Source organism: Copadichromis virginalis, linkage group LG6, assembly GCF_057382275.1.
Source record: "Copadichromis virginalis isolate Kocher_CV1m ecotype Utaka linkage group LG6, C_Virginalis_male_GT1.1, whole genome shotgun sequence".
Classification (NCBI taxonomy): domain Eukaryota; kingdom Metazoa; phylum Chordata; class Actinopteri; order Cichliformes; family Cichlidae; genus Copadichromis; species Copadichromis virginalis.
Window position 1 is genome coordinate 14118444 of NC_140623.1, and position 14257 is coordinate 14132700.

At 43.7% G+C, this 14257-nt stretch overlaps 2 protein-coding genes across 2 annotated transcripts in view; both read right to left on the minus strand.

Moving 5' to 3' along the window:
- myo15ab (myosin XVAb) overlaps nt 1-4930 on the minus strand; it is a 42603-nt gene extending 37673 nt beyond the window's left edge. The window contains exons 1-11 of the mRNA XM_085460761.1: nt 4893-4930; nt 4716-4806; nt 4587-4592; nt 4389-4492; nt 3817-3880; nt 3034-3147; nt 1656-1817; nt 1427-1540; nt 1258-1316; nt 818-941; nt 611-706 (exon numbers count right to left, since the gene is read on the minus strand). Coding sequence (XP_085316887.1) covers nt 611-706; nt 818-941; nt 1258-1316; nt 1427-1540; nt 1656-1817; nt 3034-3147; nt 3817-3880; nt 4389-4492; nt 4587-4592; nt 4716-4806; nt 4893-4930 — 972 coding nt within the window. The remainder of the gene's footprint in view (nt 1-610; nt 707-817; nt 942-1257; nt 1317-1426; nt 1541-1655; nt 1818-3033; nt 3148-3816; nt 3881-4388; nt 4493-4586; nt 4593-4715; nt 4807-4892) is intronic.
- Nucleotides 4931-6221: 1291 nt separating this feature from the next.
- LOC146707460 (myosin IA heavy chain-like) lies at nt 6222-7554 on the minus strand. The gene is made up of 4 exons (XM_085460762.1): nt 7501-7554; nt 6921-7003; nt 6468-6531; nt 6222-6335 (listed from the first exon to the last, which is right to left on the minus strand). The coding sequence occupies exons 1-4, from the start codon at nt 7552-7554 to the stop codon at nt 6222-6224; spliced, it is 315 nt and encodes a 104-aa protein (XP_085316888.1).
- Nucleotides 7555-14257: the final 6703 nt, after the last annotated feature.

The following is a 14257-nucleotide window of genomic DNA, read 5'->3' on the forward strand; positions in this document are numbered from 1 at the left end:
AATTGAAACTCAGTGGACCAGGCAACATTTTTCTAATCTTTTGTCCAGTTTTGGTGAGCCCGTGTCAATTATAGCCTCAGTTTCAGTGTTTAGCTGACAGTAGCAGCACCCAGTGTGGACTTCTGCTGCTGTGGCCCATCTGCTTCAGGTTTCAAGGCATTGTGCATTCATTCTTTTGGATACATTGGTTGTTGCTTTCCTATCAGCTTAAAGAAGTCTGGCCATTCTGCTCTGAACTCTGACATCAAAACAACATTTTCACAGAGAAACTGCCGGTTATTTGATATTTTCTCTTTTTCAGACTGTTCTTTGTAAATCCTTGAGATGGTTGTTTGGGAAAATCCCATCAGATCAGCAGTTTCTAAACCATTCGGACACATCTCATACCAACAACTATGCCATGTTCAGAATCACTTAAATCAATTTGAACTTCAGCAGGTGGTCTTGACCACATCTACATGTCTAAATGCATAGAGTTGCTGACATGTGATTGGGCAATTAGATACTTGCATTAATGAAAAGTTGAACAGGTGTACCTAACAAACTGGTCAGTGATGTCACTGATGTGAACTAAATGGGAAATGAACACATTAACTTGTGGTTCTCTGACCTGCTCCTCCTGGAAAATGACCCTGTTAAAGTAGAACTGCAAAGTTTCATTGGCGTAGTTGATGCACAGCTGCTCAAAACTGTTCACCTGTAGCTCCTGGAGGACACACAGAAGAGACAACCGGGGGTTATGTGAGTCACTTAGCACACGGGTCAGCTCAGACACAAACACAGATGTGACGTTACTGCGAGTGCTCTTCAGTTTGACCTCAAATCCATAAATGTCCAGCACGGAGATGGAGAGGGCTTCGTTGCGAGGGTAGACGCGTCCGTTGATGCGCTCCGTCAGCCAACTAAACAGCAGCGAATACAGGATCTTGGCAACAGCATCTCTATGAAAAACGCACAATAAGGTTTCTATGGAAACAGAAAACCCGGTTCCTATGGAAACAGAGGACATCTGAAACCCCCCCCCCCCACTTCAAGCCCTGACGTCCTTTGTCCTCACATGCCTCTACCAAAGATTGGAAGAGAATATCACAGACTCTTGGCTCCCTCTCAGCAGTCTCCTGGTATGATTTTAAAGCAGGGGGTGAAAAAAACATGAGGACATTAAAAAGCCCTAAGATTTTCAGTTTTTTTCCCCCAAGCAGAGCAAGGTGCATCATGTTTAATTTAACAGATTGAGACTTTCAGTCACTCACTCACCTGGCATCCACAGCACTCTCCACTGTCAGCGGAGTATAGATCTTCTCCCGCACCGTATCCTGGGGGATCAAACACATCTCTGATATCTAACATCTATATTTTGTTACAGAAATAATCATATCTGTGGTGTGTGCACGGGGCTGTTTCTGCAAAAGTGTGCACCACTTACTGTCAGCTTGAAGGTGACAGATTTCTCTAGGCCCTCGGGTGAGACCAGCAGCAGCTCAGCCACCACCCTTATCTCCTGCGTGCTCACCACTGACGCGACCTCCTGACCCTCAGCCTGCGGGACACAGTCGCAGACACATACATATGGAGTCACTGTCATTATTACTGCCAACGTCATCCTCACCATTAGGTCGTGAAACTAAATACATGTTTGTGTTTGAAAGACAGACCAGGTGTGGCTGGAAGTAGATGTTCCCCAGATGAAGGACAGAGGAAAGAAGTCTGTAGATGCCATTTTGCTCCTCTGGGGTGAAACACAGGATGTCCATGGCACTCAGCAAACGCCTGAAGTCCTCCCCGTCATCCTTTCCCTCTATGGTACAGTTCCCTCCCTGCATGCATGGACACACACGTGCACCGTTAGGAAAAAGACATTTTACCCTCTTTAGGTCTAATTTAAGAGCAACTTATCAGTGATTTGAGTCTCTTGGTGCAGTGATGGGGAGGATCCACTTCAGGGTGTATCAGAGCACCGTGACCTCACTGGCGATTGCAGTTACGAGTGCAAAAGGGCTCACTTGTCAGCACACTTTCAGTCAGGGAGAGCAATGACACGCTATCTCTCAGCTCGGTGCTAAGTTACTCTTCAAAAAATGTTGTTGTAATTACCACAAACACACCGCTAACTGGGTGGGAAATAGTCCAAGATGAACACTACCTCATAAAGAAATACAACAGCGCAAATCAGCTTGGAAATAAAGCCCAGAGGTGAAAAAACAAACAGAAAATGTCATAATTATGAACAAATGGTCCTAATTAATTCTTTTTGTGTGGAAAAAAAAAACCTGGTGTTGGCAGGACAGCTGACAAAGAAGAAACAAGACTACAGCTGTGCCTGCAGCTTTGCTAGGCTGCAGTTACGCACACCTGTGTTTCAATATAAATGTTGAAAAGTGGACGTTCAACAAGTATAATGTTAATCCTATTCACCAGGATAGGCTGTGGTTTCATGGTTTTAAATCTGTGAGCAATGAAATGGTCATTTCTGTGCTGTATTAATACTGTGACATTAGTCTGATCTCTTTCATTGTTCAGGACTGGTTTAACAATGGCTGATTTTGGATCACACTGCACGCCACCACAGTGGATTTTAAATAAAACAATCAACATGTAATCCAAGTGCAGACTTTCAGCTTTAATTAAATGGGTTTCACAAAAAAATTCCATTAACTTTTTAGGAATTCAAATATATATATTATAGATAACGTGACACAGATGCTCTTCCAGGGCTTTACTGTAGCTGCCTTCAGTTGCTGTTTGTTTGTGGGTCTCTCTCCATCCAGTTTAGGCTTCAGTAACTGAAAAGCATGCTCTATTGGGCTGAGATCGGGTGACTGTCTTGGTCATTACAGATTATACCATTTCTTTGCCTCAAGAAACTCTTGGGCTGCTTTTGCAGTATGGTTCTTATTGAATTTTAGTCCCAAGACTTAATGGCTTAAGGCTTACTGAAGTAGCAGTTATACTAATGGTAACTCTACAGGAGATTAATGTCCTTGTGATTTTCTTTGATATCTGATGGATGTCTGCGTGTTTGAATCTGAGCACCTGATTGAGATAGTAGTAAGTCTCAGCTTCCTGCAGGTACAGCGAGTGCTTCTCATGAGGAGGAAGGCCTGCCAACATCTCATAGAAGATGTGATAGTTCCTCTCTGATTTGGCCTGTGAATAGACACACATACAGAAAAAAGTCACCCTGACACATGCGCACACACACTAGGACTGCTTAGCAGTTTAAATCTCTTATGACTGAAACGGACACACATAATGCCGTTGACAGAGAAACACATATTTGAGGGATACTCAAAGGATGTGTGACCAGATGAAAGCGACCACGAAGAAAGTCTCGGGCTACATCTCTACATCTGTCTGTAAGACACAGCTGTCTGTCATTCAAAGCCATTCAGATATACGTCGCTGTTATTAGAGCCACAGTATGTGAATATTTAATTCTCCCTTAGACCAGGCTTAGAGGTATATCTGGACTGTGGATGGCAAAAGCACATCACAGAGCAATGTTTAAATTTTACTTGAACTTTTCTTAACAGTGAACTTAATTACACAGGTAAGACACTGCTACGACTTTGTGCTTGCCTGTTCTTCAACGCAAATGCCGTTTGGTGACGTGTAAGTGGCCTAGTACCAAGAAAGGTTGCTGTTGCAGGTTTTACAGGAAAAGTGAACAGGGTGCCTACTAGGATATGTAGCGCTAGGTTCAGATGGCATTAGATTAATGGAAAGGAGTGCATGTCTGAATGGGGCTCATGACTCAGTGGTAAAAAGACTCCACCTGAGCTGTTGTGTGAATACGTGTGTTTGAGAGTTTTTCACCTGAAAGACAATGCGTGACTTCTCCAGCAGGTACTGAGACGTTATGGCACCGCTGATTACACCCCTGGTAAAATTACACAGTCAGGTACACACACACACACACACACATGCAAACACAGAGTAAGGCTGAGTTAAGTAACAAGTCATGCATGTGTAATGTGCTCTCTGTCACAGTTCTAACAGAAAATCAACTCCTTATCTAACTGTGCCAGTGGGGCATATTAGCATATTCCCCAGTAAACCCAGTGTCACCAATTCTCTGTGTGTGTGCATGTGTGTGTGTTTCTGTGTGTGTGTTATGATACAGGGATAACATTACAGATCTATAAAGACATTTCAAGTGACCAAAACGGGCGAGATAATGTATAACACAGAGTAGAGTCACAAAATAGGCCGTTTCTTTATTTTATATATAGCCTCTTCATAAATGCTATAGATTACAGTCTACCTAACAATAAAAGCAAAATTATTACAAATAAAAAAACACACTGAAACATCGGAAATCCCTTTTTGGCGTAACACCAACACCAAAAGGAAGCAGCTGAAAGAAGAAGAATGTTGTTACTACTCACTCGTTCATGTAGATCTGCGTGTATTTGCCAAAGCGTGAAGAGTTGTCGTTGCGCACTGTTTTGGCATTCCCAAAAGACTCCAACAGGGGCATGGCCTCAAGGATCTGCCCAGTCAGCACAGAGGGAAAATTACTATGAGCACTTTCAGTATGACGGTAAAGAGAGCAAAATATGGGGGAAGCGATGAGAATACTTTACCTCTATCTGAAGGCAGAAGATAGATTTAAAGACCACGATGTGAGAGAAAAAAAAGTTAGTTTAAACTGAATATGAGCTTCATTCTGTGTCTGTCCACTCATACAAAAGAATTGGACACTGGACATATACCTGCTGTGTGACATTGCGTTTGTGGTGTATGGCTGTCAGGTAACGCAGGATCAATTTAGTGGCCTCAGTCTTCCCTGACCCACTTTCTCCACTGGAATAACAAAAACCACCAATATGAATGATTTATAGCGCTCGTTTTATGATGCCTTTAATCAGACTTTAATCAGCAGTTCATACCTGATCACTATACACTGATCTTTTTTGGCATCCATCATGGTGGTATATGAGAGATTAGCAATGGCAAAGAGATGACTGCAACACAACAAAAGATGTCGAATTAGAATAAAATCACACACACACACACCAGCTGTGTGCATGTCAGCTTGGTGTGTGTAGAAGTGGCAGTGAAATCCATAACCAAACTCTCCCTTGGCAACAGACCATTAACAGTGTAAGGCGAGCCTGTTACTAACACCTGAGAGTGCTGGCCTTTAACGCCTTTATTTACCGCCGTACAGGATCTCAGAGCACAGCTTACGACACATGTAGACAGATGTAGTGGGACAGCGTATGCCCACACAAACACAGCTGTAAAGGTTTCACTTAAAGGTTTAACCTTTTAACGGCTAGTGTATCACATTTGATACGTGGTGTTTTGTGAGTTTTTGAGACTTTTGCGTCATCAGTGTGAATTTTTTCACCCACAAAAACCAAAATGAATTACACAATACATTTTTTAAAACTCATGTAGATGCAAATTAATATTTTTGTTTTTTCAAAAAATTGTTTCAATAAGCACTCCATTTTCAAACAATTGTGGTTCCAACTTTTTCTGAACCATGAACCATTCTCTGGCCTTTAGTTTTATTTATGCATCTAGATTTTGGGGTTAAGGTCACCAGGAGAAATTAGCTGTGTAGACGTCTGCCTTTCTCTAGAATAAAGTGTATTAAACTGCCAAAAACTGCATTTGAAAAAGTCATTAGCAATGTCTCTTGCAATGAATTACAACCCGTTTATTCCCCCAAAAACGTTTCATGAAGGAACTATTTTCTTTATTCTGAACTATGTCAGCTCAGTGTATCACTTTGCTTGTGGCAGCCTGACCGAATGTAAAAAATAACAGCATCCTTTAAGCTGAACTATAATGCTAGCTAGCTACCTGCTTTTTTTGCTTTATAAACAAAAAGAAAAGCTCCTGTCGACTTTTTCAGTTTAGAACTACAGGGCTAGTGTCGTCTAATTCATTATATTCTAAACAAGGCAGACATCTTCACATCTGATAAATCCAAAAACGGGAAGTCTACAAAAATAAATAAATAAATAAATAGTCTAGAAAAGGTGACTTCTTGCTAAATTCATAGGAAAATGCCTGACCTTTGTCACACTTCTGAGACAAAGTTAGAATTAAATCATTTCGAGCCTAATAATCTTGTGCAGTTTATTAATAGTAAAATACTCAAAAATGGCCTATCTTGCATTACCTCTTTGCAGAAACTCTAACAGGTCCAACACATGCAAAAGCCCAAACACACACACACACACACACACACACAAACACAGATCTTACGGGGGGTTATCACTCAGTCCATGACCTTCATAAAGGAGCACCATGTCTGTCCCGTAAATGTTGAGCAACTTGTATGGATTCACAGACACAAGGATGCTGCCTATGTAGGTCTGAGTGGAAGACAGAGATGACAGAAGGACAAAAGGACAAAAGGGAGGGTAAACGAACTGAGGCAGCTGGCAGTGTCCGTGACATTTTATGATATTACGTTATTTAATCTGCAAATGAGTGATTTAGCATACATAGACAAGATCCTGGTCGTAGCGTTTCTTCAGGTTCATCAGAACAGTGGTCTCATTCAGCTCACTGAAATTAAACACAGAAAATTAAAATTCATGTCCTGAGCACATATTGTCCTGCTGAAGCAGCACTCCCACTCTCACTTTGACATCCAGCATTAATTCGTTTTCAAAGACACTCAAGAGCTCTCTGATTTCCGAAGACTTGTAGTTAAAAACAAAACAAATATCTAATGTGGGGTTTTTGCTCTGGATGTGTTTTTAATAACACTCACATACTTAACATATAATTTACATAATTATAGTGTTTCAAAGCTTTTCAGAGCTTACAGGGACACTGGGAACAAACAAGTCATAGAATAAACTGTGTTACACTGTGCTCAGGGAATAAACTGCTTGTAAGAGTGTGATATAAGTAAATAAGAAGTGAGGCTGCTAATAATGGTTTGTGCTTACGGGAGCTGTGTCAAGTCCTCCATTCCCTCCGCCCAGCGTTTAACCCTGTGGCTTGTTGTGGGCATGCTTAGGATAGAATAGATCTGGACACACACATGAAATGTACATAGTTAGTCAAGGACTCACAAATAACAAAGCCTGGGGTGTACAGTCACGGCTCAATGCATAGCTGATGCAAAACATGCAGAAATTCAGATGTTTGTGAACTCTATGAGGAAATGCTGCTAGGGCCATTTAGCTTTAAAGCTTCTCAGTTATTGCTTGAATAATCTGTACATTACGCTTGTTCCTATGCCAATCTATTCTCCACCAATTGTAAAAAATTATAGAAACTTAAATCCTCCTAAAAATGGGTTGATCTTGCATTCAGGTACCTTGTCATACCAGCTTTGACCTGGTACTTTCGGCCTGGCTCTCTCTCTCTCCGGAGCCCAGTCTGGGTCCTGAGCCTTTCCATCCACAAATCGAGGTGCGGGTGAATATCCTTCTAACACCCCATCTTCTTTGTACATCGACCACTTAGATAAATTCTGCACAGTGCCATGTGGTAAAACCCTCTCAGCTGCCCAAACGTCCTCACCTCCATCCCCTCCTCCTTGGGCATTTCTGGCCCAGTGGCCTGAGCGTGGCCCATACGGAGGAATCACAGCATAGCGATTGTCCTCACCCTGCAGTCCTGTTGGCACCGCGTATGAAGCATAACGAAGCTGCTGGTTTTGAATGGCATCAGACAGGCTTGGATTGTGGAACCGCCGTGTGAGAAGTGATTTATCTGGAAGCCTAATGGACAAGAAAATTGATGAATAGCATGTAACTGTGGAACACTGGCAAAATGTGAACACGAACATTAAGTGGGCTTACTCTCTAGTATGTGGAGTATACAAGACTAAATGCTGCAAAATGGTCAGAATCAAAGTATGAAAGAACCATCAACATATGCAGATTGTATAAAGTCAACTGGAGATGATTTGGGTTTGTCTGTTAGTTAGTTTAAATGAATCCCCAGCTTGCAGATTGATTTCCTAATAGGTCATTTACCTGGAAAAACCTAATCAGGTCACTTGTGATAGTTTCCAGTAACAGAATAGTTTCCTACCTGAAACTGGCGCCACGCATATCTTCCTTCTGCAGCGCAGTGTATAGGTTGGGAGGTGTAGGTTTGGGCACGGCTGTCAGCACAGAGTTTTCTGACAGATGATAGAGACCTGTAGAACGAAGAGCCCGGTTTTGCCTCAGAGCAGATGAAAGGTTTGGAGGCTGACCAGGGATTACCAGGGTCCCATCAGGAAGACGATATGATGCACTTCGAAGGTTTGCATTCGTGAGAGCCTGAAGGAGGCAGAGGAAAAGCAGAGAAGTTACTCAAGAGTGCAGTTTAGGTCACTAAAATGTCCCCAATATTACACTTCATTTCAATAGTCTGTAATAGCTAGAATGTTATGCTTAACTTTAGAAGCAAAAAAAATGCAACTAAAACAGCAATAAAAACATAAATAAAAGCAATACAAATAATGTTTACTTTATACTTTATTGAATAGTATAAATAGTAATAGTAAATAGTGATATATAGTAATAGATTACTGTAGCAAAGCTAAATGATATACTATTTTTAACAGGTATGCACTTTAGAGAGATCAGGGCCAACTGGCTTCCGTGGGTCAATGATGATGGTTCCATCGGGCAGGGTGTAGGACACACCCTTTAAATAAGGATTCTGCAAGGCAGCTGCCAGGTTGGGGCTCTTTGGTTTTCTTGGGTCAACGATAATAGTTCCATCTGGGAGCGTGTATGAAGCTCCTTTCAAGGCTGGGTTTTGGAGAGCCTAAGTTTTAAAACAGAGACAAATGATTTAGTCATCAGTGAATTAAAGAGGCACCTCAGGTCAACAGTGATTATTAGACAAACTGGAGCCACGAGAACTTTTGAAGACATGATACTTATACTTGTTAACTTTTACACAAGTCCTGCTATGTGGGGAAGAGAGGGTGAGTTGAAAGAGAAATTCATAGCACATAACATATCAATAACTAACCTTGGTCAAGTTTGGTGATATGGGTATATTGGGGTCTTGAAACCCTTCTGGTAATTTGAATGAGGCACTCTGCAAGGCGCTGTTTTGGAGGGCACAGGAAAGGTTTGGAGAGACAGGTTTGCGTGGATCAATGATGATGGTGCCATCTGGCAAGGTGTAGGATGCACTTTTGAGGTAAGGGTTCTGAAGTGCTGCTGCGAGATTGGGGGACTTTTGTTTCTTGGGGTCAATCACAATGGTCCCATCGGGGAGAGAGTAGGAGGCCTCACGCAAAACTGGGTTGCTTAGGGCCTTAGCCAAGTTTGGGGAAATGGGTTGCTGAATGAGCAAAAACAAATAGAGAAAAATGTATTAAAAGATTCCTTATTTTGAACAAACAGATGATGAAAAGAATGAGTTAAGAAAGGAACATAAGACATGGATTACTTGCTGTCTAGGATCGATAATGGTCCCATCCGGAAGAGTATATGAAGCAGTCTTAAGGTTCTGATTCTGAAGAGCTCTCGAGAGGTTAGGAGACATTGGCTTCTGAGGCATACGAGGGTCCTATGTGGGTAGAGGCAGAGTGTGAATTAGAAGAGTATAATGTAATGAGGCAGCTGTTGTTGTAGCCTACATAACTGACATATTCCATTTACGTACCCTGATCGATCCATCGGGCAAAACATACGAAGCTCCACGAACTTGCTGATTTTGCAGGGCATGGCCAAGCAATGGGGAGGAACGTGGATCTGCATATGGCGAAACCAAAGTTCCATCTGGCAGACGGTAAGACGCTTGCATCAACTGTGGGTTTTGCAGGGCACTTCCTAATGCTGGGGAAGAGGGTGGTTTGGGTCCATATGGAGATCGTCTGAGTTGCACAGGAGTGTGATAAGAAGCTTGACGAAGGTTTGGGTTCTGCTGAAGAGCACTGTGGAGCTGAGGCCCAGCTGGTGCATAAGGGTTACGACGCTGCATCATAGGGGATCTCATAGTTGAGACACTCTGCAAACCAGATCGGTTTTGCAGTGCATCATGGAGCAGCGGTGCAGGGGCAGGCTCAGAGATATAATCATATGGTGTAACAACAGTTGGTCCATATGGCAAACTGAACTGTGTCTGATAGGAAGCTACGCCTCTTAGTGCCTGTCCATGTCTCATGGCTTCAGGGAGCACTGGAGATGGAGGTACAGATGGGGGATAAGGGGATTGAGGTCTATAAATAGGAGATACATAGGACGCTTCTCTCACTGCCTGGTTTTGCAGAGCTCCAGATAGTAATGGAGAAGAAGGGGACAGAGAAGGTTCAAGAGGTGACACTGGCCTTTGTAAAGGGGAAACATAAGATGCATCTCGTAGAGCTTGATTTTGCAGAGCCCCATACAGCATAGGAGATGAGGGTGCCATAGGCTGACCATAAGGTGACACTGGTCTCTGGAGTGAGGGGACATAGGAGGCATCACGAATAGCCTGGTTTTGCATTGCACCAGACAAAGTAGGGGACAAGGGAACATAAGGGTCTACTTCAGGAACCATATCCTCCATCACTACCATTTGGGCTACCTGAGGTCCAAGGGGGGATGAGAAGGAGGCTTGTCGGAGAGACTGGTTCTGCAAAGCACCAGAAAGCATGGGAGAAGATGGAGCTACAAATTGATGTGACTGTTGAGTGTAAGGATCAGCATAGGGCATCATTTCTGGTGTGTAAGTAGGCGAGTGGACAGCACGTGGGGGCAGGAGGGGGGAGGGCTGACGGGAGACTCGAGGAGAGAGGTGCGGGGACGCGGAGTGCGGTATGTGTTTAATGGACAACTGTGGGGAAGGGGGTGGCATACTTCTTACTGACCGCGGGGCCATGAGTGGACGTCCTCGAGCAATGGGACGAGGAGGTAATCTTCCAGATTCTCTTCTCCTCAAGGGAGCACGGTGGACCATGTGAGGGGAGTGGAAAGGAGAGGAGTGAAGCGAGGAGTCCACTGTGAGAACAGAAGACCTATTGCTTCTTATAGAGGAGGCACGAAAAGGACGCACATTCTGGGTTGGTGGGGGCACTGGACGTCCTCGGAGACCCATAGGGGAGGGTCTGACAGTACCTAAAGGAACATTTCCACCCATCCTAGGCCGGGCCACTGGTGTTGGATCCCTAAGCAGTCGAGTTGAGCGGCGAGAAAGAGTAGGGGATGATAGGTGAGGCCGGGGCCCAGCAGGAGATAAGCTACGATGAGATGGGGAAGGAGATGGTCTTCTGCTGAGCTGTGGAGAGAGGGGGGGAGATACATGAGCAGGAGAGAGGGTAGGAGATGGTGACCTATGAATCTTTCTAGCTTCAAATGGGCTGCGGGCAGGACTGGGTGCTGGTGGAGGACTTCGCCTTCTCATGGAAGCACGAGGTGAAGAAGGTGGAGATCGTCGCCTCATTGATGGTCTTGGTGACGGTGGGGGACTATGCCGGATCATTGAGGCACGGGGAGAGTGGGGGGCTGAAGGACCTCGAGCCAGGGGAGAGGGTGATCTCTGAGGTTGCATTCTACGACGAGCAAGCGGGGAGGCCATAGGCGAGGAAGGAGGTGAGAGTTGCCTAGACATAATAGAGGGCGGTCTTTGGGCATTAATTAAACCACTCCTCATGGATGGCTGTGGAGAGGGACTGCGTCTTTGTGCAAACATAGGAGAGGGTACTGGGGAAGCCATAGCAGGAGGATGACGTTGCATTTGTGGGGAGGGCATAATGACAGAACGGCGGGATGGTGTCGGAGAGGGTTGAATACGGCGTCCCGGAAGAGGGGACATGTTTGCTTGCTTAATGATCATTGCAGTTGGAGTAGGGATGGATGGTGGCCCATAACCCTGCTGCTGTGGCATCATCATTGGGTCAGTCATCATCTGCTGCTGAAAGAGCACAAAGCTTTATGTTCAAAATGGAAACATGGACTTTAGCCCAGTAATTTACAGGCTGTGAAAAGCAGTTATCAGATTTGCAAGCTGATTTTGCCTGGAATATTATTTTTCATCAAGAAAATGTTACACTAATTATTTCAAAGAACTATTTATCACATTGTTGGTCATAAGCAAAAAAAAGCAGCTACACCTATCTAACATTGGCTTATTGATTATCTATCGCTATTTCCAGTTCAAATGAAATGAAATGAAATTAATGCTGCTATCACTAATCGTACTTAGTACTGAGAATCTAAAAATAGAAACATCCCATCTCATCTCAAAAAGTAGTTCATGCATTTATTACTTCTAAACTGGACTATTGTAATTCATTATTATCAGGCTGTCCTAACCCCCCCCCCCCCCCCCCCCCCCCCCCCAAAAGAAAAGCCTTCAGTTGGTAAGAGTACTGACAGGGACTGGAGGGAAAGAGAGAGCATATTTTTCCCATACTGGCTTCACTTTATTGGCTCCATATTAAATCTAGAATTAAATTTACCATATTACCACAACTTCTCTCTCATACTGCTGGTTTACTTGTGGCTCCCAGAGTATTTAAAAGTAGAATGGGAGGCAGACACTTTCAAGCCACTCTTTTATGGAACCAGCTCCCAGTTTGAACTTGGGAGACAGACATCTGCTCTACTTTTAAGATTGGATCAGACTGGATCATACGACCCCAAACCCTCCCTTAGTTAAATTGTACAATGCTTAGGCTTCTGGGGGCTTCCGATGATGAATGTTTCTTCTTCACTCAGCGCTATTCACTCTCTTAGTTATTACTAATCTCTGGCTCTCTGCACAGTGTGTTTTTATTTTGTCTCCCTCCCCTCGCCCCCAACCAATGGCCGTCCCTCCCTGAACCTGCTTCTGTCGGTATCTTCCTGTTAAAAGTGAGTTTTTCCTTACCGCTGTCGTGGTGGTCTGATTGTTCCCTATACAATTGTAGGGTCTTTACCTTGCAATATAAACCACCTTGAGGCAATTGTTATCGTGATTAGGCACTATATAGAAAAACTGAATTGAACAATGTTGAGCAATATTTTCTTTATTTATTGAATATGTTACTGCCACATTTCTCCGTGTGGTGGGATTATTTAAAACAAGAGAACTGTGTAACTTGAAAGGGCAGTGCATGTGTACTCTTTTGAATTTCCTATTTTTTTCTTTTTTATATTTACAGTGCAATATGAATCACACTGAAAGTCAGCAAAGTCACCCTCCTGTGACTCTCTAGCTTTAAGAACATTGTCAGGTTCAATGACACTGCACAGCTTGAATTACCTGTGGTGAAATCATCTGTTGTTGTGGCAGCATCATTTGCTGTGGCATCATTTGCTCTTGTGGTGACATGATTTGCTGTGACATCATTTGCTGTTGTGGGAACATCATCTCTTGTGACATCTGCTGCTGTGGCAACATCATTTGCTGGGGCATCGTCTGCTGCTGTGGCAACATCATTTGCTGGGACATCATCTGTTGTTGTGGCAACATCGGCTGCTGCTGCGTTAACATCATTTGTTGCTGTGGTGACATAATTGGCGATGACATCATTTGGGGGGACATACTCTGGTCTTGTTGTAACATCATCTGCTGCTGCGGTGACATGACTTGCTGCTGAGGTGATATCATTTGAGGGGACATCATTATTGGTTCTTGAGGGGGCAACAGATTTTGCTGCGAAGACATCATTATTTGTTGTTGTGGTGACATTGCCATCTGTTGCTGTAATGACATCATGCCACCAGGCTGACCTGGCACGAGAGGAATCTGGTCTTCGTACTGGATTTCTGACATGTCTTCAAATTCTGGATCAGGCGGCAAAGTTGGTGGAGGAGGCAAGGTAACATCTAGACGTTCTTTCCCAAAAAGGCGCACTTGAGGTCTGGGAACTCTAAACGTCATCTCCCCCCCTTGAACTAAACTGCTATCATCTCCATACTGATCCATCTGGCCAACATTCTGGTTTCCATAAAGGTACTGTCCTTGACCTACAACTTGGTCTCCAAACCCAAACACCTGTTGGCCTCCTGGAGGGAATCCAATTGCCTGCTGGGAGCTGAAGTCTTGGTATGGCATGCCAACATCAGTATAGCTAAGTTGATAGTCCTGCGCAAATCCACCTTGCATTCCCATAGATGATACATAAGGGTTCTCATAATAACCTGCCTGTCCAATGTCATAATAGCCCACTTGTTCGCCACCATAGTAAACTCCCTGATTATTTTCTTCATAATAGCCCTGAGTCTGAGGGTCAAGGAACCCATCCACCTCTCCTCCATACATATGGTCATCACCCATTACTGCATAGTAGTCCAGATCCTCATCACCATACATTGCCTGCTGCTGCTCGTAAGCATAGTAATCAGCAGAGGAATAAGGGTTA

Excerpts from the sequence above, each read along its gene's own strand:
- LOC146707460 (XM_085460762.1), bottom strand. The coding sequence starts at position 7,554 with ATGGGCCACGCTCAGGCCACTGGGCCAGAAATGCCCAAGGAGGAGGGG. Across the intron at positions 6,532-6,920 it reads GAGGACTTGACACAGCTCCC|TGAGCTGAATGAGACCACTG; the intron begins GTAAGCACAAAC and ends GTTTAATTTCAG. Across the intron at positions 6,336-6,467 it reads ACGACCAGGATCTTGTCTAT|ACCTACATAGGCAGCATCCT; the intron begins GTATGCTAAATC and ends TCTTCCACTCAG.